At 54.6% G+C, this 23990-nt stretch overlaps 1 protein-coding gene across 1 annotated transcript in view; it reads left to right on the forward strand.

Moving 5' to 3' along the window:
• Positions 1-23990, forward strand: part of LOC105484024 (collagen type XXIII alpha 1 chain) — a 365477-nt gene that overhangs the window by 334034 nt on the left and 7453 nt on the right. Inside the window, exons 8-25 of the mRNA XM_011745185.3 lie at positions 1249-1275; positions 5242-5358; positions 6319-6354; positions 6820-6846; positions 8866-8892; positions 11075-11137; positions 11712-11774; positions 12221-12265; positions 13588-13665; positions 15962-16015; positions 18713-18757; positions 19626-19715; positions 20534-20596; positions 20894-20950; positions 21173-21199; positions 22266-22328; positions 22412-22465; positions 22751-22777. Of these exons, the coding sequence (XP_011743487.2) occupies positions 1249-1275; positions 5242-5358; positions 6319-6354; positions 6820-6846; positions 8866-8892; positions 11075-11137; positions 11712-11774; positions 12221-12265; positions 13588-13665; positions 15962-16015; positions 18713-18757; positions 19626-19715; positions 20534-20596; positions 20894-20950; positions 21173-21199; positions 22266-22328; positions 22412-22465; positions 22751-22777 (963 nt within the window). The remainder of the gene's footprint in view (positions 1-1248; positions 1276-5241; positions 5359-6318; positions 6355-6819; positions 6847-8865; positions 8893-11074; positions 11138-11711; positions 11775-12220; positions 12266-13587; positions 13666-15961; positions 16016-18712; positions 18758-19625; positions 19716-20533; positions 20597-20893; positions 20951-21172; positions 21200-22265; positions 22329-22411; positions 22466-22750; positions 22778-23990) is intronic.

A 23990-nucleotide genomic window follows, 5' to 3' on the forward strand; every position in this document is an offset into this window, starting at 1 on the left:
AATCACCGTGCCTACCTTCTAAAAGGGTTACAAGGCTTACACTTGACAATACGGAGAGTTGAGTCTGAGTTCTCCTGGGACCAAAGCATAACCAAACTCGGAGGCCCAGTGTTCCCAGAATGACGAGTGTCCAAAGGACTTCTTGGTGAAGGGGGGGTGCCAGGAGGGCTGGGGGATTGAACCGTGACTGTTAATGGTATTCTCTGTGGGGAGGGCACCCCTCAGGAAGACATGGCAGAGAGCTCTCTCGGCGGCCCCCTGGGAGGAAGGCTTCCCTGGCATCAGGCACTAAAGCCCCCTAGAAACCAGGGACCAAGTGCTTCAGAAGGGGACAGAAGAGATCTGTGTTACCCACGGTAAAATCAGGGGAGGGGTCAGAGCAGGCCTAGATGTGCCAGGGCCAGCTGGGTGCTCCCACAGCTGGACCACGTCCACCCCCGACGCGGAGTTTGGAAACGGGAGGTGAGAGCTGCAGATGGGCCCTGCTGTGTGTGACTCAGCGGCTCAGGCCAGGGCAGGCAGGGTTCCCACCCAACCACCAGGGCTGAGGGAGCCGTGGGGAGGCCTGGGAGCTGGTGTTCAGAACCTCGGCTTTGCATTCCGGCTCCACCACCAACTGTGTGGCTTTGGCCAAGTTGCCGGGCTCTGTGGGCCTCAGTTTCCCCATCTGTAAATGAAGACCAATCTCACCGAGTCACAGGAGGGATTGCATGAGGTCATGGTCTCAATGGTCTTGCCAATGATGAGAGACTAGTGCAGTTGGTGGGTGGCCTGATTACCTTCCCGCTGGCCTTGGCTGATGCCACCACGTCATAGAAGTGATTCCATCAGGGCTGTGAAACCAGAGAGAACTGGTGTCTTGGTGTCTATTGCTGCTTAATGCACTGCCCCAAAACTTGGTGGTGTAAAGCAGCATTTACTCATTAGCATCCCTTCCAGAGGACACAGTGGGAGGGGCTGTCTCTGCTCCACAATATCCGGGGCCTCGAATGGCTGGGGCTGCCCTGAGATAAGGGAACACCTGCCTTCAAGCCCTGGATCCACTAGCTGTGTGACCTTGAGCAGGTTAAGTGGCCTCACTGTGTTTGCTTCCTCATTGGAAATGGAAATAAAAATAGAGCCTGCCTGCTATTTTTGTTAGAATTAAGTCATACCATGTCTATGAAGCACTGGGCACAGATGCTGGATGGGAAATGGGAAGAAATGATGAAAGCAGTGGTGATACCTCTCCATGTCTTTTGTTCCTAGGGTGCACCAGGAGACTTTGGCCCCCGGGTAAGAACCAGGCATGACCTCCCTCACTGCCCATATGGTTTGTTTGACTTAATAATTAGGCATAACTGGCGCTGCTTCTGGGTCCTGGCTCCCTGCAGCTCATCACAGAAAGGCCAAGAGGCCCCTTCCCCACCCATAGCACTGGTGGAAGCCCCCAGGGACCTGGGTTGTGGGGCTGCCACCTCTTGCACGGGTGGGTGTCTCTGGAAGATGTCCAGGTCTCCATACTTACCACTGTGGATGCCGGACAGTGGGGCTGGCACGTGACCCAGACTGGAGACTGAGGACAGCTGGCACCCCAAAAAGAGGGAAGGCTCTGGGGTCAGCAGAACTGAGCTCAAAGCTCAGCTCTGCCACCTGCCAGCTGAGTGACCCTGATCAAGTCACTTTGCTCCCTGAGACTCCGTTTCTTCAACTGTGAACGGGAGGACAGCCCCCACCCCAAGAGCTTGTCGTGGCAGTTAAAAGGTAGTGGGAGCGGCAGTGTAGAGCGGGGCTGCAGCTTGTGGTCAGGGCTGGCCCGGCGCCTGCGCCGTACCTCTGCAGCCCTGAGCTGTGAGCAGGAGCAAGGAAGGGGGCTGGCCAGGCCAAGCCCCACAGACACAGCTGCTCTGTGCCAGCCACATAAAGCTGGTGAGATTGCTCTGCAGTCAAAGAAAGGGTCTCATGCTGAGTTTTAGCTGCTGAGAAAAATCCTTCTGCTTGCTTCCTGGTGGGTGTGTGGAGCTGATAATCCAAAGCGGATGCCCTCTCCTCAACAGACTAGAAGTCCTGAGGCCCAGAGGTCATGGAAGAGGGGATCTCCTCCCAAGCCCCCAGCCCTCTTCATGGATACCTTCCCTGTGTTCCCAGTGTCCCAGTCATCGGGAACATCACCCCCCAACACACACACACACACACACACACACACACACACACACACACACACACAGTTTAGTGGCTTAATGGCCGGGCACAGTGGCTCGTGCCTGTAATCCTAGCACTTTGGGAGGTCGAGGCAGGTGGATCACTTGAGGTCAGGAGTTCGGGACCAGCCTAACCAACATGGTGAAACCCTGTCTCTAGTAAAAATACAAAAATTAGCAGGGTGTGGAGGTAGGCGCCTGTGGTCCCAGCTACTTGGGAGGCTGAGGCAAGGGAATGGTTTGAACCTGGGAGGCAGAGGTTGCAGTGAGACGAGGTGGCACCAGAGCGCTCCAGCCTGGGCGACAGAGCGAGACTGTCTCCAAAAAAAATTTTTAAATAGTGGCTTAAGACTCCAATTGCCATTCTCTCTCATGGCCCCTGAGTTAGGGTTAGGCTGTCTTGGGTGGTTGTCGGCAGCCAGGCCGGGAGCCCCTCCCGTGGCCGCAGGTGACGTGGATGCTGGTGGGCATTCCACTGGTGAGCGGCCCTCCCTGGAGAAGGAGTCTGCACACTGATCACCTACTCGCCTTTCTCTGGGCTTGGTGAAGTGGCTTTGCCTCCAGGTTTCAAAAAGCCTTGTGGTTTTTCAAATCACCTTCCTGCCTTTCTGACCACACGACCTGTCTGCTGACTAGATGGTTTTCCCACGGCTCAATCCGGGCTTTATGAGTAGAGACCATCACCTGTACAATCGCCGGATCCTCAAGGTAGACTGCCTGAGTGGGGGCCTGGGCCTGATGACTTGCTGTGTTACCCCCAACTCACCCCACGTTTGCAGGGTTAGACCTCAGCCATCCTACCCTGAGGGAGGAGCAGGCGGGCTGGCCGGGAAAGAGCCTAAGAATCTCTCCCAGGACCGGCTCCAGTGTCAGGCCCATTTTCTGTCTTAATAAGTAGAGTCCAGGCCAGTAGTTCCCAGCCTGAGGGCCTTTATAAAAGGAACAGCAGGGAGCTAAAGGGGTGTCTTCAAATTCTTCCTGATTCAGTGCAAATTAAAACAGGAATTACCTGTCACCATCACCACCCATGCCTGGTGACCTAACCAAGCTGTCAGTTTTCTTCCCTTTTGTCTGGAGCTGTAACATTTTGATCAGGACCCTGGCCATGCCAGACCAAGAGGAAGACCTGAGTGGCGGGTGTTGAGAACTTCTGCTGATTTTTTTAATTGGGAAAGCAAGTGAATTTGTGTTAAGTGCAGTTTGCTAGAGAGGTGAACTATTTCAGATCAGGGAACATCTGTGGATGAAAAGAAGTGTCTCAAAGGGACCTCTTGCCTTGGCAGTGAGAGGAGGCTCTGCCTTCCCTAGCTCTGTAACCCTGGGCAACTGACCCTCTGACCCCCAACCCCAGCCATTCCATCTGTAAAGTGGGACAATAACAGTGCCCTGGCCAACTCATCGCAAAGGTTGAATAAGATCATGTTCGGCCAGGTGTGGTGGCTCATGCCTATAATCCCAGCACTTTGGGAGGCCAAGGCGGGCAGATCACTTCAGGTTAGGAGTTCGAAACCAGCCTGGCCAACATGGTGAAACTCCGTCTGAACTAAAAATACAAATAATAATAATAATAGTAATCCCACCTACTCGGGAAGCTGAGGCAGGAGAATCGCTTGAACCTGGGAGGTGGAGGTTGCAGTGAGCCAAGATTGTGCCACTGCACTCCAGCCTGGGCAACAGAGCTAGAGACTCTGTCTCAAAAAAAAAAAAAAATCATCTTCAGGATATCCTTGCTAGCTCAGTGCTATGTCTTCCTTTCTTTGTTACAAGAAGGTTGAGGGCCACTGGCACCATGACGTGGGTGTACTCCATTCCTGTGGCTCCACCCTGTGCCAGTGCAGGGTGGGCCCTGCTGGGGCAGTGGGTAGGTGCCAGTCACAGTGGTCTTCCTTCCTCTCGGGTTGGGCTATGAGGTGGGGCTCTGGCTGCCTGAGGTCTGACCCAGTGCTAACATCAAGTTCTAAAGTTGGGGATTTAGTGCTGCATGAGAGAAACTGTGTGGCCCTTCATCATCATTTTTTTTTAACTTTTATTTTGAGATAATTGTAGATTTACATGTAATTGTAGTAAATAACATCTGTGTACCCTTCATCCAGTCTCCCCCAGTGGTGACATCTTGCATCTCTGAGTACAATCTCACAACAGGAAATTGGCATTGATACAATCCACCAACCTTATTCAGATGCCCCCAGCTGTACACACACTTGTTTGCGTGTTTAGTTCTGTGCAATTTTAACACACTTGTAGATCTGTGTAAAGCACACAAAGGTCCCTCATGCTGTTCTTTTGTAGTTACAATCACCTTCATCCCCCCATCCCTAATGCCTGGCAACCAGTATGGGTTCTCCATCTCTATAACGTTGCCATTTCAAGAGTGTTACATAGATACAACCACACCGTATTAAGCTTTTGAGATGGACTGTTTCACTCAGCGTAATTCTTCTGAGATGCATCTGAGGTGTTGCATGTGTCGTGGCCTGTTCCTCTGGGTTGATTGCTGAGTTGTGTTCCATGACGTGGATGTACCCCAGCTCCTTAACCTTCCACCTACTGAAGGACTTTTGGATTGGTTTCCAGTTTGGGGCTGTTACTAACCAAGCAGCTGTGAACAAGGATAAATGCCCAAGAGTGCACCTCCGTACTTCAAATGAAGCGAGAGTTGACCAGAAAAAAAAAAAAAAAAGGTCCTCCAGGAAAGTCCTTCAGGAGATACTCAGGCCCCACTCTAGAGAGAGGAAGGGGCAGCTGGACACACGTGTTTCCCCCCACATGCAGCACGTGCCATCTCTCTCCTAAACACTGGATCTGGGCTTCAGGTGCTGAAGAGCTGGCACATTCCTTGGCATGTAAAAGGTCCCGTAGGGCCTCTGACACCAAAGTATGGGGATCTGTTCGGTCGTGCAGTCCCCAGTAAGTGGCAAGAGGCCCAGTCACAAAGCCCTCCCCTTTGAGCCTGCCCCAAGGGCTGGGAAAGGGGATGGCATGGGGCTGCCCATCTGAGGGTTTCTCTCTGGAGGCTGGACCCCCTCCCGCTCAGAGTCATGCCAAGCCCCATCTATTTCAGGGAGACCAAGGACAAGATGGAGCTGCTGGGCCTCCGGGGCCCCCTGGACCTCCTGGGGCCCGGGGCCCTCCTGGCGACACCGGGAAAGATGGCCCCAGGGGAGCACAAGGCCCAGTGGTAAGAGAGGGCCTGGAGTTTGGCCACCCAGAACTTGACCAAAACCCCAAATCCGGATTCCAGAGCCAGCCCCATCCCCATCCCCATCTCTAGTGCAGACCCCACGCCAGCCTTAACCCCAATCCACACACTGAACCTGGGCCCAAACTTAACTCCAACCAAGATCCAACCCCAATTCAGATCCTGACCCTGACCCTGACCCCAGACCCAAACCCAACCCTAACCTCAACCCAGACCCTTATCCCATTCGAACCTTAAATCTAACACTAACTGGGTCTCTGATCCCAATCAAGACCTTGACCTCAAACTCATTCCCAAATCCTGGTCTACACCCCCAATTCAGACCCTAACTCTGACCCTTCCAGACTCTGACGCTGACCAAACCAACTCTAACCTCAGATAGACCCAGACACCCTAAGTTGACCTTAGTTGCAATACCAGTCCCAATCCTGACTCAACCCTGAGCCTAAGACCCTCCTGGGGGCACTGTCTCTGCAGACCTTTATCAGCCCCTCCCCTCGCGCTCCCCAATATAATATCTCAGCCTCAGCTTTCCTCCCAAGCGTCTCCAAAGCCTGGAGGCCAGGCCCCATCCTACTACCCTTTCCCTCACCCAGAAACCCCAGCCTGTCCTTCCCTCCAGTGTGGAGGCCACACCACCACCAGACTGCCACCAGGGTCCCCCCCCAGTCAGATGGATCCCCCACCAAACTGCCACCAGTTTCCCCCAGGACAGCTGCTCAGTTGGCTCATCCACTACTTGTCACGCCAGGCCAGTGGCTTCCCCAGCCTAACGTTCTCTTCTGTGGAGTGGGGACAGTGATACTCGCTCTTCAGGTTTGGCGAGGATGAAATGAGACAATGTACTTAGAGCCCCAGCCCAGGGTCTGGCCTGAGATTTGGGCTCAGTTCAGTGTGACGACCTGCATCCCTCACTGCTGTCCCCTCACACTTCCGCAGGGCCCCAAAGGAGAGCCTGGACAAGACGGCGAGATGGTCAGTATCCAGGGCATTCCAGAGGCCTGGGCTGGCAGGACTGTGGTTCCCAGACCTGGAAGCCCTTTTCCCACACACGCTGACAGCAGGGTCACGCGCCCGTGTGTGTGTGTGCACGCCTCTGCATGTACATGTCTGCATGTGTGTGCACCCCTGTGCACCTGCCCGTCCACCCACCCTGGGGAAATGGCCAGGCGAGACACCAGTCGGAGGGAATTCCAGCAGCTCCACATTCCTGTGTGGAGGCTGTGGTCCACTTGCCACCGCCTGAGCCCTAATGCAGAAGCTGTCCCAGGCTTGAGGAATCAGGCCTAGGGCGGGCAGCTCCAGCCTGCTTCTGACGGCAGCCCTGCCTCCTGGTCTCTGGGATGGGTGTCACCTTTTATAAAGCCAGGATGCTAAGAAGGACAGGCCCAGGATCAGCCTCCAGTATGACATTTAACACCTTCTCTTCTCTTGTTCCAGGGCCCGCAGGGACCCCCAGGGCCCAAGGTGAGTGTTCCTCATTCCCCATGCCCCTCCCCGGATCTGGCGGGATGGACTCACCCACCGCCACCTCCTTTCTCTTCCCCCCATCCCCAGTGAAGCCAAGGCAGTAGGGTCAGGAGACCAAACTCCCAGACCATGGAGAGTTACTGCACCTCTCTGGGCCTCAGTTTACTCATCCATTAACTGGAGGCACAGTAAACCTTTCCTGCCTTTTTCACACTGAGTTGCGAGAGTTGAATCATAAAACACATTAGCTTTTTGGTTTCAAATAAATTTTCCCTTTTTTTAAATTTTTTTATTATTTTGAGGCAGAGCCTCACTGTCATCCAGGCTGGAGTGCAGTGGCACGATCACAGCTCACTGCAACCTCCACCTTCTGGGTTCAAACAATTCTCCTGCCTCAGCCTCCTGAGTAGCTAGCTGGGTCTACAGGTGTGCGCCACCACACCATGATTATTTTTTATATTTTTAGGAGTGGCGGGGTTTCACCATGTTGGCCAGGCTAGTCTCAAACTCCTGACCTCAGGTTATCCGCCCACCTTGGCCTCCCAAAGTGCTGGGATCACAGGTGTGAGCTACCGCACCTGGCCCAAATAGATTTTGTTTTTAGAACAGTTTTTGTTTCACAACAGAACTAAACAAAGTACAGAGTTTCCATATCCCCCTGCCCTGGCCCATGCCCCCGCTCCCCAGCTATGAGTACCCCCACTTGTTAGAGTTGTTAGAGATGATTTGCCTGCATGGACAGATCAACATCACCCAGATGCCATTGTTCACATTAGGGTTCACTCTTGCTGGGGTACTCTCCGGATTTGGACAAATGTGTGTTGACAAGTATCCACCACTGTGGTGTCATGGAGTATTTACCCTGCCCTAAACATTCTCTGTTCTCTGCCTGTTCATCTCTCATTCTCCCTAGCCCCAGCACCACTGATCCTTTTATTTTATTTTTTTATTTTTTTTTTTTTTTTTTTTTTTTTGAGTTGAAGTCTCACTCTTGTTGCCCAGGCCGGAGTGCAATGGCACAATCTCGGCTCACTGCAACCTCTGCCTCCTGGTTTCAAGCAGTTCTCCTGCCTCAGCCTCTCAAGTAGCTGGGATTACAGGCGCGCCCCTCCACACCTGGCTAATTTTGTATTTTCAGCAGAGATGGGGTTCCACCATGTTGGTCAGGCTGGCCTTGAACTTCTGACCTCAGGTGATCCACCCACCTCAGCCTCCCAAAGTGCTGGGATTACAGGTGTGAGCCACCGTGCTCGGCCACTGATCTCTTTTCACTGTCTCCATAGTTTTGCCTTTCCCAGAGTGTCATCTAGCTGGAATCAGACTGTGTGTGGCCTTTTTGATTGGCCTGTTTTACTTAGTAATACACATTGACCTTTCATCCATGTCTTCTCATGGCTTGACAGCTCATTCCTTTTTAGCACTGTCTGATAGTCCATGTCTGGGTTTATTATTTATTTAATGATAAGCCACAGTTTATTTATTTATGCACTCACCTACTGAAGGACATGTTGGCTGCTTCCAGGTTTTGGCAATTTGGAGTAAAGCTGATGTCAGCATCCATGTGCAGGTTTTCATGTGGACATAGTTTTCCACGTGTTAGCGTGTCCAGCCCTCTGCAGATGTCAGCTCTTTCATTTTTGCCCTCTTTGGGGAGGATGTGAGTGGGGAGGAGGGCTCTGGTCCTCCCTGATGGAGACGGAGCCTCTGGCCTGAGGAGGAAGGATGGGAAAGCTGCTCAGCCAGTGCCTCGTCCTCCAAAACCCTCTGAGACGGCAGGAGTCACCTCCCCACTTTGAAGAACAGTGCCTTGCCAGGGTCGCTGAGCTTGGGAGTGAGTGGCTCAGAAGTGGAATTCAAGACTGTCCGCCCCAGCTCTCTGAAGCACTCAGGGGTCTCTGGGCTGGCCCGGGGCACGGGTCATCAGTGCCGCTTCTACCCGAGGAACAAGAGGCTGGGGTCTGGGCCACACTCCTGCGGCTCTCACCTTGCTCTTGAACCCCCCATTGCCTCCCCCAGGGTGAGCCTGGAGTACCCGGAAAGAAGGTGAGAGGGGCCGATGGAGGAGCATCCGGGTCAGTGTTGGGAAGTGGCTGGAGAGAAGGGCAAGGGCTGGGATGGAATGGGGATGGGGATGGGGATGGGGACAGGATGGGGTGGGGTGGGAGCCAACCCACGGGGAAAGTGGCCCTGTCTTCCCCAGACCTGAGCCCTCACTGCGGGTGGCTGCCCTGTCCTCGCTCTCCGTGAGGCCAGAATTTATTTTATTCATTCATTTATTCACTTACTCATTCTTTCCCTTCCTCAAACACATCAAATTCATGCCCACTTCAGGGCCGGGCACACTAGTTCTCAAAGTGTGGCCCTGGGACCCACCCCAGACCCACTGAATCAGAGACTCTGGGATGGGGCCAGAGTCGGTTTGACCAGCCCCTGGTGCCACTGATGTGAGCTCAAGCTTAAAACCACTGAATGAGTGTTATCCTCTCCAGCCTCTTCTCCTGGGCCAGCCTCCTCCTTCACCTCATTCAGGTCTCAGCAAAACCCTCCCCCAAGGCCAGCAGGCGCACTGGCTCATACCTGCAATCCCAGCACTTTAGGGGGCCAAGACAGAAGGATCACTTGAGATCAGGACTTCAAGACCAGCCTGGCCAACATGGCAAAACTCCATCTCTACTAAAAATCCAAAAATAAATCAGCCAGGCGTGGTCACAGGCAGCTGTAGTCCCAGCTACTCTGGAGGCTAAGGCTGGAGAATCAGTTGAACCCAGGAAGCGAAGGTTGCAGTGACCCAAGATTGTACCACCGCACTCCAACCTGCTGGGTGACAGAGTGAGACTCGTCTCAAAAAAACAAAAAAAGACCACCCTGGACAATACACCAAGACCTCATCTCTACTAAAAATCAGACAAACTAGTCAGCTGCAGTGGCATGCATCTGTTGTCCCAGCTACTTCGAAGGCTGAGGTGGGAGGATTGCTTAAGCCTGGTAGGTCGAGGCTGTAGTAAGCTATGGATTGTGCCACTGCACTCCAGCCTGGATAACAGAGCAAGACCCTGTCTCAAAAACCAAAAAATCAGGCCAGGCACGGTGGCTCATGCCTATAATCCCAGCACTTTGGGAGGCCGAGCCGGGCAGATCACGAGGTCAGGAGATCGAGACCATCCTGGCTAACATGGTGAAACCCCATCTCTACTAAAAATACAAAAAACCAGCCGGGCGTGGTGGCCAGTGCCTGTAGTCCCAGCTACTCGGGAGGCCGAGACAGGAGAATGGCGTGAACCCAGGAGGCAGAACTCGCAGTGAGCCGAGATTGTGCCACTGTACTCCAGCCTGGGCAACAGAGCGAGACTCCATCTTACAAAAAAAAAAAAAAAAAAAAAAACTCTCCCATCTTCTAGGAGACCTTCCCTGGCCACCTGCTGCAACAAGCTCCCCCTGCAGTCCCTCTCCGCCTTGCCATCCTCCTCTCTTCTCAACACTACTCCACTTCCTGACATGGTGCCTAGAATTTATTTGCATGTGTGTGTGTGTATGTGTGTGTGTGTGTGTATATATATGATAGGATTTCACTCTGTCACCCAAGCTGTGATGCAATGGCATGATCACAGCTCCCTGCAGCCTCAGGCAATTGTCCCACCTCAGCCTCTCAAATAGTTGGGACTACAGGCGTGTGCCACCATGCCTGGCTAATTTTTTATTTTCTGGTTTTTGTAGAGATGGAGTCTTGCTCTGTTGCCCGGGCTGGAGTGCAGTGGCTATTCACAGGTGCCATGATGGGGCACTACAGCCACAAACTCCTGGGCTCAAGCAGTCTCCCCGCCTTGACCCGCCAGAGTGCTGGAGTTAAGGCGTGAGCCACCGTGCCAGCCAACCTTGTATTTATTTGAACGTTTCTTTTCCCTTGGCCTCCTCTGACTCCACCTGAGCAGGGACCTCAGCTGCCTGGCCCACAGGGGGAATGAATGGATGAATGTACCCTCATCATCTGCCTATCCGTTCTCTCTGCAAATGCCAGCCCTGGGCTGGTGGGGTCAGGCGACACAGAGAGATGGATCTGACCCCACCTCTGCCCTGGAGGGGCAAGGAGGGTGGGGAGGAGCTGCCTGGTACCGTGTGCCAGTGCAGGTGCCAGGAGCAGACTGGTATACTGGGAAGCCCAGAGGAGGGAGGGGCCCACTGGCCACCCGAGGGTCTGACCGGCAAGCCCCAGGTGTCCTCTCCTCAGGGCGACGATGGGACACCAAGCCAGCCTGGACCACCAGGGCTCCCTGGACCACCAGGGCCCAAGGTGAGTATCTGCCCCTCCCCTCATGGCCCCCTGCCCCCACCTCCCATGGTTCCCGTCTGCCTGGTGAAGTCCCTACCCTGGACCTTTGGCACCATGAGGTCCTAGGCCAGTGCCCGGTGCAGGCCAGAGAGAGGCAGAGGAAGGCCCTGGCCCCACCACACAACAGGCCTAGCGTCTCACCCAGTCCATGTGTCTCCCTGACTCCCTCAAGCCCTCGTTTCCATCTCAGGGGCCTCACTTCCTGCCGTGTCCCCAAGCCAAGAACTGGGTGTCATCCTCACGCCTCACTCCCCCAACCCCTCACAACAGCCACCAAATCCTGGCCAGCCAGTCTCCAAAGTGCCCCTTGAGCCCCTGAGCTGCCCCAAGTAAGTGCCAAGGCCCACACCAGAAGGTGGCAGCCGTGGTCCTGTGTCCCCTGGGCTAGCGAGAGCCCTGAGGTCCATCCGTGCACACACCCCATGGACTCAGTAACAATTTGCCAGGAGGCCTAATCGCAAGGCTTGGGGCAGCCCCAAGGCACCTGCCACGTGCCCGCTCACACGTGCTTTCACTGCAACTGTTTCTATTTCAGGGCGAGCCAGGGAGCGAGGGGCCTCAGGGCGAGAGTGGCGTGGGTGGTGCCCCAGGACCAAAGGTGACGTGAGAACTTGCTGCTCTGGCACCTGTGGGCCCTGCTCAGACCTTCCCCCAGTCGAGAGTGGGAGACATGGTCTCAGCTCTCATTGGCCCTTTTAAGTGAGGAGTCCCAGGAGGACCTGGCCCAGGGGTCTCCTTCAGCACTGTTGGAGCTGGTGTGGGGGCAGCAGTGGTGAATCTGGACAAGTGGCAAGGCCTCCACTGGTGCCCAGCTCTGTGGCCAACTCACCATGCAGCCTCCAGCTCCGGGACACCAGCGTCCCCACCTCTATACAAAGTGATGTCAGAGGAGGGTCTCGCAGGCCCCTCCGGGAGCCCCATTCCTGGAGTGCTCTCTCATACATTCGGCTGCGAAGGCTCCAGCACTTGGGACCTGGGCCCTCCTGGGAAGAGGGGACTGGGAGGCGTGGTTTGGCTTCACACCTGCACCGTGTGTCTCCACAGGGGGAGCCTGGCCACCGAGGCACGGACGGAGCTGCAGGGCCCCGGGTAAGCTGCCGCCTCTCAGGCAAGGCCTCAGGGATGAGATCTAGGGGCCCCATAGCTTCAGAAGCCCCTGTCCCCACAGAGACCCCAGAGGAGCAGTGGAGCTACAGGAACTGGGAGGATTTTACTTTTTAAACCAATGTATTTGTGATTTTTGAAAATTTATAGTACGTGCCTTTTTTGGGTAAAATGTTCAAATATGGAAGTATAAGAATAAGAGGCCCGACCCGTTATTATGAAGCCAGATCTCTCTCAGTCCCCTCGAGCGCGTGCCCATCTAAATTCCTTTCTCTATATATTCAGACACAGGTCCTCCGTTTGTCCTATGCCTGATCCTGCCGCAGCGGGCTGGGCCTTGCCTTTTCCCCACCCCACAGGGAGGTTTGTCCCTGCCACCAGGAGCACAGCGCCCCAGCCCGCCCCAGATCTTTTGTGACCAGCCCCTATCAACATACCTTACCTTTAGGGTGACGTCCAGGATCCTGGCCTCGGCTCTGTCTCCTCGTGCTCCGGGAGGCTGGTTTCTTCCTCCAAAAAAAATGATCTGAGCCCCTGCCTGGCTGTGCAGGTGGTGGGGAGCGGGAGAGGGTTGGATTAGGCAGCCAGTGAGCCAGGCTGTTCTGGGCAGGCTGTGACGGGACGGGGGAGGGCTGGCAAATGAGGCCCAGGCAGGGGTCTCCAGCCTGCACAAGGGATCGGCTCGGGCCTGAACCAAAGTGCTCCCCACCCTTCACCGTACCCCAAGCAAAGAGCAGCCTGGGTGGGGAGTGAGGCTCACGAGGGGAGGGCTGGCCAGCAGCCTTGCGTGCACGTTGAGTGTGCACGTTGGGTGTGCAGCATGGGCATGAGCACGCTTACGTGCACGTGTAACCAGGCGGGAATAGGCGTGTGGGTGCGCGGTGTGTGCAGCCTCTGCCAGAGGCTGGGAAATGGAGGCACAGGGGACCGATCCGACCTGCTCATGTTTTTGTGTTTTGGAGGGTTTGGGGCTTTTCTGTGTGTTGCGAACATTTAAAAATCTGAAGCGCGTCACATCAAAATCAGGCTTTCCATTTTCCCCCAAGGACTCGGGTCAGGCCTGAACGCCCACACGAAGGCAATTCCAGCCGCCCCTCAGACCAGGTGGAAGCAGGTCCCTCAGCAGGCCCCAGGGCCCGCCTCCCCTGCCCTCCCACGCTGGGATCCACACTGGGGAGGGGCATGCGTGTGGCCTGGGTGACAAGGCTCTTCCATTGCTTTGTCTCTGGGTGTGACGCAGGGACAGCTGCCACTTCACCCCCCAGCGTAGCTCTTCCCTGAAAGTCTTACTCTTCTTCCTGCCTCAGGGTGCCCCAGGCCTCAAGGGCGAGCAGGGAGACACAGTGGTGATCGACTATGATGGCAGGATCTTGGATGCCCTCAAGGTAGTGTTCCTGGTGGGACCAGGATGTGCCTTAGATATGATTTTCCTTAGGGAATAATCACTTCCTTTGTGATTAATGCTGCACTTTTTTACACAAGGGACTCGAGGTAGCTTAGCACAAAGACCCAACCGTTCCTAGGTGTCCGATGTGGAAATCAGGGCTATGTCGAGACCCGCCTCCGAGAGCCCCTGTGAATGTGGCCCATGTGGACCGAGCTCCCTAGAGGCCAAGTCAAAAAGGGAAGCTCCTCGCTCAGGGGCAGGAGCCAGAGCATTTCCTGGGGTCTGTTCCCACCGGTGTCTCCTGGGACCTTCCCAGAGGACACTGGGTGGAAGGGACACTGGGTAGAGGGCCAGGTCTTCTAATGATGTCATGGAGAGGATGAGAGTGGCAAGCCCGGCCCCCGGAGTCTTGGGAGATGTGTGACCTCCGAGTCCAGTGGCTGGTAAACTTGGGACTTACCACCAGTGGAGAGAGGCACTGGGTGCCAGCAGCTCATGGGTACCCCAGAAGGGAAGTGGGTGAGGAAGGAGTGGTCGCCAGAGACCAGACCGGGAAGGGGGCCCTGGCCCCACCTGAGCATCATTTCCAGTTATGTCCCACAGGCTTTGGGGAAGTACAAGTTGGCAGTAACTGTGGCACCCACCCCCAGGCATACGTGGTGTGGCATGGCGTGGTGTGGCATGGCGTGGCATGGCATGGCGTGGCAGGCAGGCACATGCATGGTGTGTCCCAGGCTGACCGAGCCTATGAGTGCAGGGAGTTGGGAGGTAGACTTTGTTTTGTTTTTATTTTTGTTTTTGTTTTTGTTTTTGAGATGGAGTTTCACTCTTGTTGCCCAGGCTGGGTGTGATCTCAGCTCACTGCAGCCTCCCCCTCCCAGGTTCAAGCAATTCTCCTGCCTCAGCCTCCCAAGTAGCTGAGACTACAGGTATGCGCCACCACACCTGGCTAATTTTTGTATTTTTAATAGAGGCGGGGTTTCACCATGTTGGCCAGGCTGGTCTCAAACTCCTGATCTCAAGTGATCATCCCGCCTCGGCCGCCCAAAGTGCTGGGATTATAGGTATGAGCCACCATGCCTGGCCAGAGATGGACTTTGGATGCCAGACTGAGATGCTGACTCAATTTGATGGGCAGCAGGCAGCCATAGTCCACATAGTCCATGCAGGGGATGGTGTTAAAAAAATAAAAACACGCCGGGTGGGTGGCTCATGCCTATAATCCCAACACTTTGGGAGCCTGAGGCAGGTGGATCACAAGGTGAGGAGTTCGAGACCAGCCTGGCCAACATAGTGAAACCCCATCTCTACTAAAAATACAAAAATTAACTGAGTGTGGTGGTGCGCACCTATAGTCTCAGCTACATGGGAGGCTGAGGCAGGAGAATCACTTGAACCCGGGAGGCGGAGGTTGTGGTGAGCTGAGTTCGCACCTCTGCACTCCAGCCTGGGCAGCAGAGGGAGACTCCATCTCAAAAAAATAAAATAAAAAATAAAAACATATTGGGGGAAGGCTAGCTAGGGAATGGTAAGGACAGTGAATGAAAGCGGGTGTTGGAGCAGGCAGCAGGGGGACCCCAGGCAGGGAGGTCCTAGGCCTGGGCCTAGAGGAGGGTGGATAAGATGGAGGCCACGGGCATCTCAGTGGGACACCAACAAGAAGGGCACAGGATAGGGAGGCAGGAGGTGGGAGGGGAGAGACCTAGAGCTTGTGGGACAGGGGCTGGGCAGGGTGCAGTTTTACAGAAGGGAGGGGAGGGGAGTGTGGAGGCCGAGCAGGAGGCCTGCAAAAAGTCTGGGTCAGGACAGGAGCTTGAGAGTGGGGTCGGACCTGGACACACTGGAGACAGGAACTCCCTAGGTCCAGCAGATAGCAGCCAGTGGAGCCAGAGGGTCAGAGAGCTCATAGGACAGTCAGAGAGCGTGGTGCTGGGCCACTGTTGGGGATGTCATTCTTGGCAGGCCTTGAATGCCAGCAGGGGATTTAAGCTTGCTTCAAGAGGCAATAGGGAGCCAAAGCAAGATCTTGAGCAGGGGAACATCGTGACGAAATCTGGATTGGGGCAGAGGGCCGTTCATGGCAGCAGACACCTCCTGGCCTCCCCCAAATCTGGGTAGCCAGATAAAGCCATGCACAGTGTGGCCTGACCTGACGGGAAGAAGCAGTCCCCGAGGACCCTGCCCCTGCTCAGCTCAGCTGGACGGGGACTTTGTTCCAGGTGGGGAGCTGGGCGGGCAGCGAAGGGAGGCCCTGCCTAACCAATGACACTGACTGGCTTCACTTTCACACACAGGGGCCTCCCGGGCCACAGGGGCCCCCAGGGCCACCAGGGATCCCTGGAACCAAGGTCAGTGCCGACAGAGCTATGTGGTCCCCCAAGCGTTTGTCTCCAGCGCTCACCTCCCACTTCCTGTCTGCTCTGTGATCCTCTTCCACTTCCCTCCTGGTGTCCTGGCCCGGCTTCTGGGAGCTCAGAGAAAGGGCCTCGGCTTCCAGGCTGAGTGCCTTCTCCCTGGGCTCTGTCTAATCTGGGAGATTTCCCTGGGAAGCCTCGTTCATACGTTTAAACTGAAAAATCATGCAGCTATAAAAAGGAATGAAATCCTGTCATTTGCAGCCACATGGATGCAGCTGGAGGCCATTATCCTAAGTAAATTAATACAGAAAAGAAAATGGGCTGAGTGTGGTGGCTCACACCTGTGAATCTCAGCACTTTGGGAGGCCGAGGCAGGTGGATCACCTGAGGTCAGGAGTTTGAGACCAGCCTGACCAACACGGTGAAACTCTGTCTCTACTGAAAATACAAAAAATTAGCCGGGCATGGGGGTGTGTGCCTGTAATCCCAGCTACTTGTGAGGCTGAGGCAGGAGAATCGCTTGAACCTGAGAGGTGGAGCTTGCAATGAGCCAAGATTGTGCCATTGCACTCCAGCCTGGGCAACAAGAGCAAAACTCCATCTGAAAGAAAGAAGGAAAGAGGAAGGAAGGAAGAGAGGGAGGGAGGGGAAAGGAGAAAGGAGAGAAAAGAAAACCAAATACTGCATGTTCTTACTTAAAAGTGGAAGCTGAGCCAGGCGCGGTGGCTCACGCCTGTAATCCCAGCACTTTGGGAGGCTGAGGCGGGCGGATCACCTGAGGTTGGGAGTTCGAGACCAGCCTGACCAACATGGTGACACCCCATCTCTACTAAAAATACAAAAATTAGCCATGTGTGGTGGTGACCGGCACCTGTAGTCCCAGCTACACGGGAGGCTGAGGCAGGAGAATTGCTTGAACCCGGGAGGCGGAGGTTGCAGTGAGCCGAGATCACGCCACTGCACTCCAGCCTGGGAGACAGAGCAAGAGTCCATCTCAAAAATAAATAAATAAAAGTAGAAGCTGAACATTGGGTACACGCAGACACAAAGATGGGAATAATAAATACTGGAGATTCCAAAAGGGAGGAGGTGGGAGGACAGGGATTGAAAAACTACCTGTTGGGTGCTATGTTCACCACTTGGATGACAGAATCATTAGCAGCCCAAACCTCAGCATCATGCAGTACACCCAGGTGGCAGCCCTACCCATGTACCCCCGAATCTAAAACCTTTCTAAAAGCTATGAATTTTCCCATAAGCACTGCTTTAGCTGCATCCTACAAACCTTAATATGTTGAATTTTATTTTTATTCAATTCAACCTAATTTCTAAGCTCTCTTTTGATTTATTCATGGATTATTTAGAAATACTTGGGGATTTAGAAATACTTGGGAGATTTTTTTCCAGATATCTTGCTTTTTTGTTTGGTTTTAGTTTTTTTCATATTTAATGTATCCAGCTGACCATATATTTTATTAATTTCTTATTTAATTATCATGCAGCCAGGCATGGTGGCTCATGCCTGTAATCTCAGCACTTTGGGAGGTGGAGGTGGGTGGATCATAAGGTCAGGAGTTCAAGACTAGCCTGGCCAATATGGTAAAACCCTGTCTCTAATAAAAATGCAAAAATTAGCTGCACGTGGTTGTGCACACTTGTAATCCCAGCTACATGGGAGGCTGAGGCAGAAGAATTGCTTGAACCCAGTAGGCGGAGCTTGTAGTGCGCTGAGGTTGTGCCACTGCACTCTAGCCTGGGAGACATGGCGAGACTCTGTCTCAAAAAAAAAAATTACCTTGCGGTTAGAGAACATATTCTTTTTTTTTTTTTTTTTTTTTGAGACAGTCTTGCTCTTTTGCCCAGGCTGAAGTACAGTGGCGCCATCTCAGCTCACTGCAACCTCTGTCTCACGGGTTCAAGCAATTCTCCTGCCTCTGCCTCCTAAGTAGCTGGGATTACAGGCCTGTGTCACCAAGCCCAGCTAATTTTTGTATTTTTAGTAGAGAGGGGGGTTTCACCATGTTGGCCAGGCTGTCTCAAACTCCTGACCTCAGGTGATCCACCCACCTCAGCCTCCCAAAGTGCTGGGATTACAGGCGTGAACCACTATGCCCAGCCAGAACATATTCTTTTTAATACAACATTGATCTTTTTAATGTATTAAAACTTGTTTTAGAGTCAAAGTGTTCTTTCTTGTTGAATGTTTTATATACACACAAATTAAATGTATATTTAGCTGCTATTGGGTATAGTGTTTTATAAGTATCCACTAAATAAAAATAAAGAACTGAAAACCCAGCCCCTGTGGCCGCATACCAGTCCGGTGGATGGACAGCTATGCACACCCTGTGGCCTGTACCATTCGTTCGCATCCTGCCCGTTTGTCTCAAGAGAAAGAGCCAACAGCTTTGAAGTCAGGCAGATCTGGTCCTGGCATCGTCGTTCCTGGGCTCTGTGGCCTGAAGCCGGTCACTTAACCCTCCAAGCCTCAGCACCCGAATCTGTGACATCACAGCTTACCGGTGATAGCCATGGGCTACATCTGCTCGTGATGGACTGAGGAAACAGAGGAGGTGGTGGGTACTGACCCACCCTGGGCCGGGTACACAGTGTGTCTTGGCCCTCTGGCTGCTGACACCTCTCTAGGAAAGGAAGGCATAACCCCTCTTGCCATCTGTTTCCTTCCAGGGCGAGCTTGGATTGCCTGGTGCCCCAGGAATCGATGGAGAGAAGGTCTCTGGGCCTTTCATTTCCTTGGTGATGCCAGTGCCTGGTATTGGGCTCTGTGTGTGTGTGTGTGTGTGTGTGTGTGTACAGAGTTCAAGACCATGTGTGAGAGAGGCAAAAATCATGGATTCTGGCGCCAGGCTGCCTGTGTGCAAACCCTGGTCTGCCCTCAGGCCCCGGGCAAGTTGCCTGCTCTGGGGCAGGGCTGAGTAACTGTGTATGGAGAACACTCAGCACAGTGCCTGGCACGTGGTGAAAAGCCATAAAAGCTAAGAGCATCAGTGCCATCGTAGGTATTGCCCCAGTTCTAGTGTGTGTGTGTGTGTGTGTGTGTGTATCTGTGTGTGTGTATCTGTGTGTGTGTGTGTGTGTGTGTGTATCTGTGTGTGATATCCTATACAGACGTAAGCATATTCATGGGGTCACTGGCTATTCGAGGGTAAGTCTTTCCCACTGGGTCCGCAGTGTGTGTCTCATCCTGGACGTTATGTGATTGGTTGAATGGAGGGATTCGGTGGCTGGAAGAGGTTGTGGGGGTGGGGAGTCCCACCACTAGCTTCTGAGGTGTGGGCACAGAGAGATGTGGCCCCATGAGTGCCTCCAGAGGGGCAGCTCCAGGCTTACATGCTTCACCCGTCTGCCCCTGGCCCCTGCTCTGAGGTGCCCGCACCCGGATGCAGTGAGCCAGGAATGGCATTGCCCCCATCCCCACCCACTGCACTCAGCTAAGGCTCCCAGCCACTGTGGCTGGAGGTGAGGCTCCACAAAGATAAAGTGGGGACCTGCCATGAACTAAGCTCTGGGGACCTGCTGGGGTGGGGAAAGGGAGAGGACCTCCTGAGCCCTACTAATCCCTTGTTCTTGTGGCTTTCAGGGTCCCAAAGGACAGAAAGGAGACCCAGGAGAGCCTGGGCCAACTGGACTCAAAGGGGAAGCAGGCGAGATGGGCTTGTCCGGCCTCCCGGTATGTGACTGGGCTGGGCCACACATTGCGCCTCCTGTGTGGAAGCCCCGTGCTGTGGGGAGGCCAGGGCGTGCCTCTGACGGCCCCTGCAGTCTCAGTGCCCAGCCGGGTGGGGACACTCTAGGCTCTGGGCCAGCACTGCCCTCTTCTCTCCCGGCCTCCACTCCTCATCTGGAAGAGGCCTTCCGCCTGCCTTGGATGGCAGCTAAAATCAGGAGGTGTGGCCATGGAAGCGCGTTGGCCAGATGGTTATGCCACGTGCTCTGACCTAAGCTGCCCAAGTTTGCATCCAGCTCCAGGCAAGCAACCTAACCTCCTGGGGCCTTGGCGTCCTCACTTCCAAAGTGGAGTGATCATCCCCCTCCCTCAAGGGCATGCGTGGCTGGGCTGACGGTGGCTGGCACACAGCAAATACCCACTGTTGTCGTCCTCATCATTTCTGTTGTTGCTTTTGTGGCCCGATTGGGAAGAGCCACCAGGTGTTACGCCACCACTGGGACATCCACTATCCATCCCTGATGATCACTGGGCTAGAGGGGGCACTGGAGTTTGACCCCGGGGTCTTTGCTTCAGAGCCCCTGGTTGTTCCCTGCACCCCAAGAAAACAATCTGTGCAGCTGCTTCTGTGCTCTCTGAAGCCCATGCTGCTCACCACCCAGGGCATGGCCCACGGATCCAGGGAAAACTTCTCAGTTGCAACAGCTAACTGAGGACTGCTCCCCGAAGCCACATGGGGGAAGGAAGGGAGGTCACTAAGCACCGTGGGTGGTGATGTAGGTGCTGGACACAAAGGACTCACAGGCCATGCCGTCCTGCAGGGCGCTGATGGCCTCAAGGGGGAGAAGGGGGAGTCGGCGTCTGACAGCCTACAGGAGAGCCTGGTAAGGGGGTGTAGGGGGTCAGGGCTTCCCCCAACACCCAGTCCAGGCTGGGTGGGGACCCTGCGCCTTGGGACAAAAAGGCCACCTGGCCTGAGCAACCCCAGGGCAGTAGGGGAGGGAGAGCAAGGGGAGCGAGGCCCCTCTGAGAACCCACAGGCCAGCTGCCCCCCGCTCACCAGACTCTGCCCTCTGGGCACAGGAAGGAGACTGTGGATCCAGCAGTATGTGATGAGCTGGGGTGCGGGTGAGTGAGGGCGACAGGCGGGGGGTGACTAACCTGTCTCTCACCGTCCCTAGGCTCAGCTCATAGTGGAGCCAGGCCCCCCAGGCCCCCCTGGCCCCCCAGGCCCAATGGTAAGGACAGTTTGCTTTGGTTTGGTTTGAAGCAGCCAGGAAACCAAGAGGCGGGATGGGGGCTAGGTCCCAGAGCCGTGACCCAGGAGAGAGCGAGTGTCGTCATTCAGGGAGGGGCACATGGGCAGAGGGCAGAGCCCAGGACAGGGCCCCAGGGGCCAGTGAGTGGCCCCTGCAAGAGGGTCCGGGGCCAGCCTTCTTATCTGCTTCTTCCTCCTGCAGGGCCTCCAGGGAATCCAGGGTCCCAAGGTGAGTGGGCATAGCCCCCTCTACTGACCTCAGACTCACAGCCCAGGCAGTTTCTAACAGCCTTGCCAATGGGCAAAGCAAAGGGCCTGATGCTCCGCCCTGGCCCATCCCTGAGTCTTCCTAGCACCTGAACGTCCCAACTCCCCAGGGCATAACCTCCCTGATGTCATCGGGGCCAGTGCCCCCTCTCCACACTTGGGGCTCTCTTCTCCACTTTCTCCCTCTGCCCAGAACCCCAGTCTGTACCTCTCTCCTCCTCGGGTCCACCACCCACGGTTCCTACTGCTTGTCCCCTTCTCCTTTCTCTGTGCCTCTCAGTTCCTTGCACTGTCCCCACCTCTCCCCATCCCAGCCCGCCCCACACACATCTGTCTCTCAGCTGCCACAGCCAGAGCACAAAGTCTTGGGCTTGGTGTGTATTACATAATGGAGTGTTGCCTGCTCTTACATTAAATCCTCGAGTGTGGCCTGCCTGCATGCCCTGCTCCAGGGAGGCAGACACAGACGGGGAGGCCATCTGGCCTCGCTCTTTGTCACACCACCCTCCTGGCACGAGCACATCTCTGCTTCCCCAGCTCAGAGGCCAGATGTGGGATTAAGAGTCATGGAACCCCAGGCCTGAGCCCGCAGCCCCACCAGATGCACTGCTTCTGGTTCTGTTTTCTCTTAAGGCCGCCACAGTTCATGTTTCAAAGAGGCAGCTGCTATCAGGGACAGGGTCCAAGGCTTGCCGCAGAAGCCTGATGGGGACCCAGCTCTGCTGCCTCCCACTGTGTGGCTGGGCCCGTCCCCGCCCCTGTCTGCACCTGCTTTCCTCATCTTTGAAACAGGTGTGACCATAATCACCTTCCATGGGGTTGAGGGATCCTGTTCGGGAAAAGGCGCAATGTGCATGGCCAGACCTCCTCCTGGTCACCCTCACCAGGGAGTAAGCTGGGGTCAGGTCTGGTGGAGCCTGGATCTGTTCCTCTGTCCACTTCCCAGCTCCCTTGCAGTCTCCAAGCTTGCCTGTCCTCCTCTCTGTCTAACCCCTTCCCCTTGACTGATTTCCCTCCTTTGCCTCCAGGGCTTGGATGGAGCAAAGGGAGAGAAAGGCGCGTCTGGTGAGAGAGGCCCCAGCGGCCTGCCTGTGAGTCTCACAAGCCTTGTTTGGCCCACAGGTGTTAATTCCTGTAACTAGCATGCCTCTTGACTCACTCCTTTTCTATCCAGGGGCCAGTTGGCCCACCGGGCCTTATTGGGCTGCCAGGAACCAAAGGAGAGAAGGTAACCGCTTCATTCGGAACTCCCTCTCCAACTATGGCCGCATGGTCACGGTGGCGCTCAGCCCGGGGACCCCAACCCTGTACCTCACTGGGTCCCTGCACTTCACAGGGCCAGAGTTCAGGCTCTGTGGATGCCAGGTCTGTCGTGGCCTCCATCTATGCCTGCGTGGTTGGTGGGTCTCCTCGCCTCCATGTCTGTGCCCAACCCATGGGGCTGGACTTCCCAGCAGCTGCGTTCCCAGCCCCCCTCCCCAACCCCTCTCACCCGCTCTATGTCTCTCCTCAGGGCAGACCCGGGGAGCCAGGACTAGATGTAAGTGTCTCATCATCACTTTGAGTAATCGGGTGCCTCTTGTGTGTATCTTCTGCCTTCATGCAGTAACCTGATCTGGCTACTCAAGTGTGACCCCCTTCCCCGGGGCTGGGACCGCAACTGACTGGTTCCCCCTGTGTCCCCACTGCCAAGTCAGTGCACAGCCCAGAGTAGGTCCTTTGTGGATAGATGAATGGATGGATAAAGGATGGATACATTGGTAGATGGATGATGGATGGACAATGGAAGATGAATCGATGGGTTGGTAAATGCATAATGGCTGCAGGATGGATGGATGGATGGATGGATGGATGGATGGATGGATGGATAAATGGATGGATCGGTGAATGGATGGATGGATGATGGATGAGTGGATGATGGGTGGGTGGATGATGAATGGATGATGGATGGATGGATAAATGGATGGATGGGTGAATGGCTGGATGGATGATGGATGAGTGGATGATGGGTGGGTGGATGATGAATGGATGATGGATGGATGGATGGATGGATAAATGGATGGATGGGTGAATGGCCGGATGGATGATGGATGAGTGGATGATGGGTGGGTGGATGATGAATGGATGATGGATGGATGGATGGATGGATAAATGGATGGATGGGTGAATGGCCGGATGGATGATGGATGAGTGGATGATGGGTGGGTGGATGATGAATGGATGATGGATGGATGGATGGATGGATGGATGGATGGATGGATGGATGGATAAATGGATGGATGGGTGAATGGATGGATGGATGATGGATGAGTGGATGATGGGTGGGTGGATGATGAATGGATGATGGATGGATGGATGGATGGATGGATGGATGGATGGATGGATAATGGATGAATGATGGATGGATGGAGGGGATGATAGATGATGAGTGGATGGATGGATAGATGGATGGATGATGCATTGTAGCAAGAAAGCGAAGAGAACAGTGAAGAACCTATTGCAATATCCTGGTGACAGATAATAAGGCTTTACCTAGAGCAGTAATTTGAGAAGAGGAGGAAGGGAAGTATTAGCCCAGGCTGATTATATCAAGTCTCTCTGGTAGCATACATAGAAAACATAGTTTAAGGCCGGGCGCGGTGGCTCAAGCCTGTAATCCCAGCACTTTGGGAGGCCGAGACGGGTGGATCACGAGGTCAGGAGATCGAGACCATCCTGGCTAACACGGTGAAACCCCGTCTCTACTAAGAAAT

This window comes from Macaca nemestrina, chromosome 6, assembly GCF_043159975.1.
Source record: "Macaca nemestrina isolate mMacNem1 chromosome 6, mMacNem.hap1, whole genome shotgun sequence".
NCBI classification, from domain to species: Eukaryota; Metazoa; Chordata; class Mammalia; order Primates; family Cercopithecidae; genus Macaca; species Macaca nemestrina.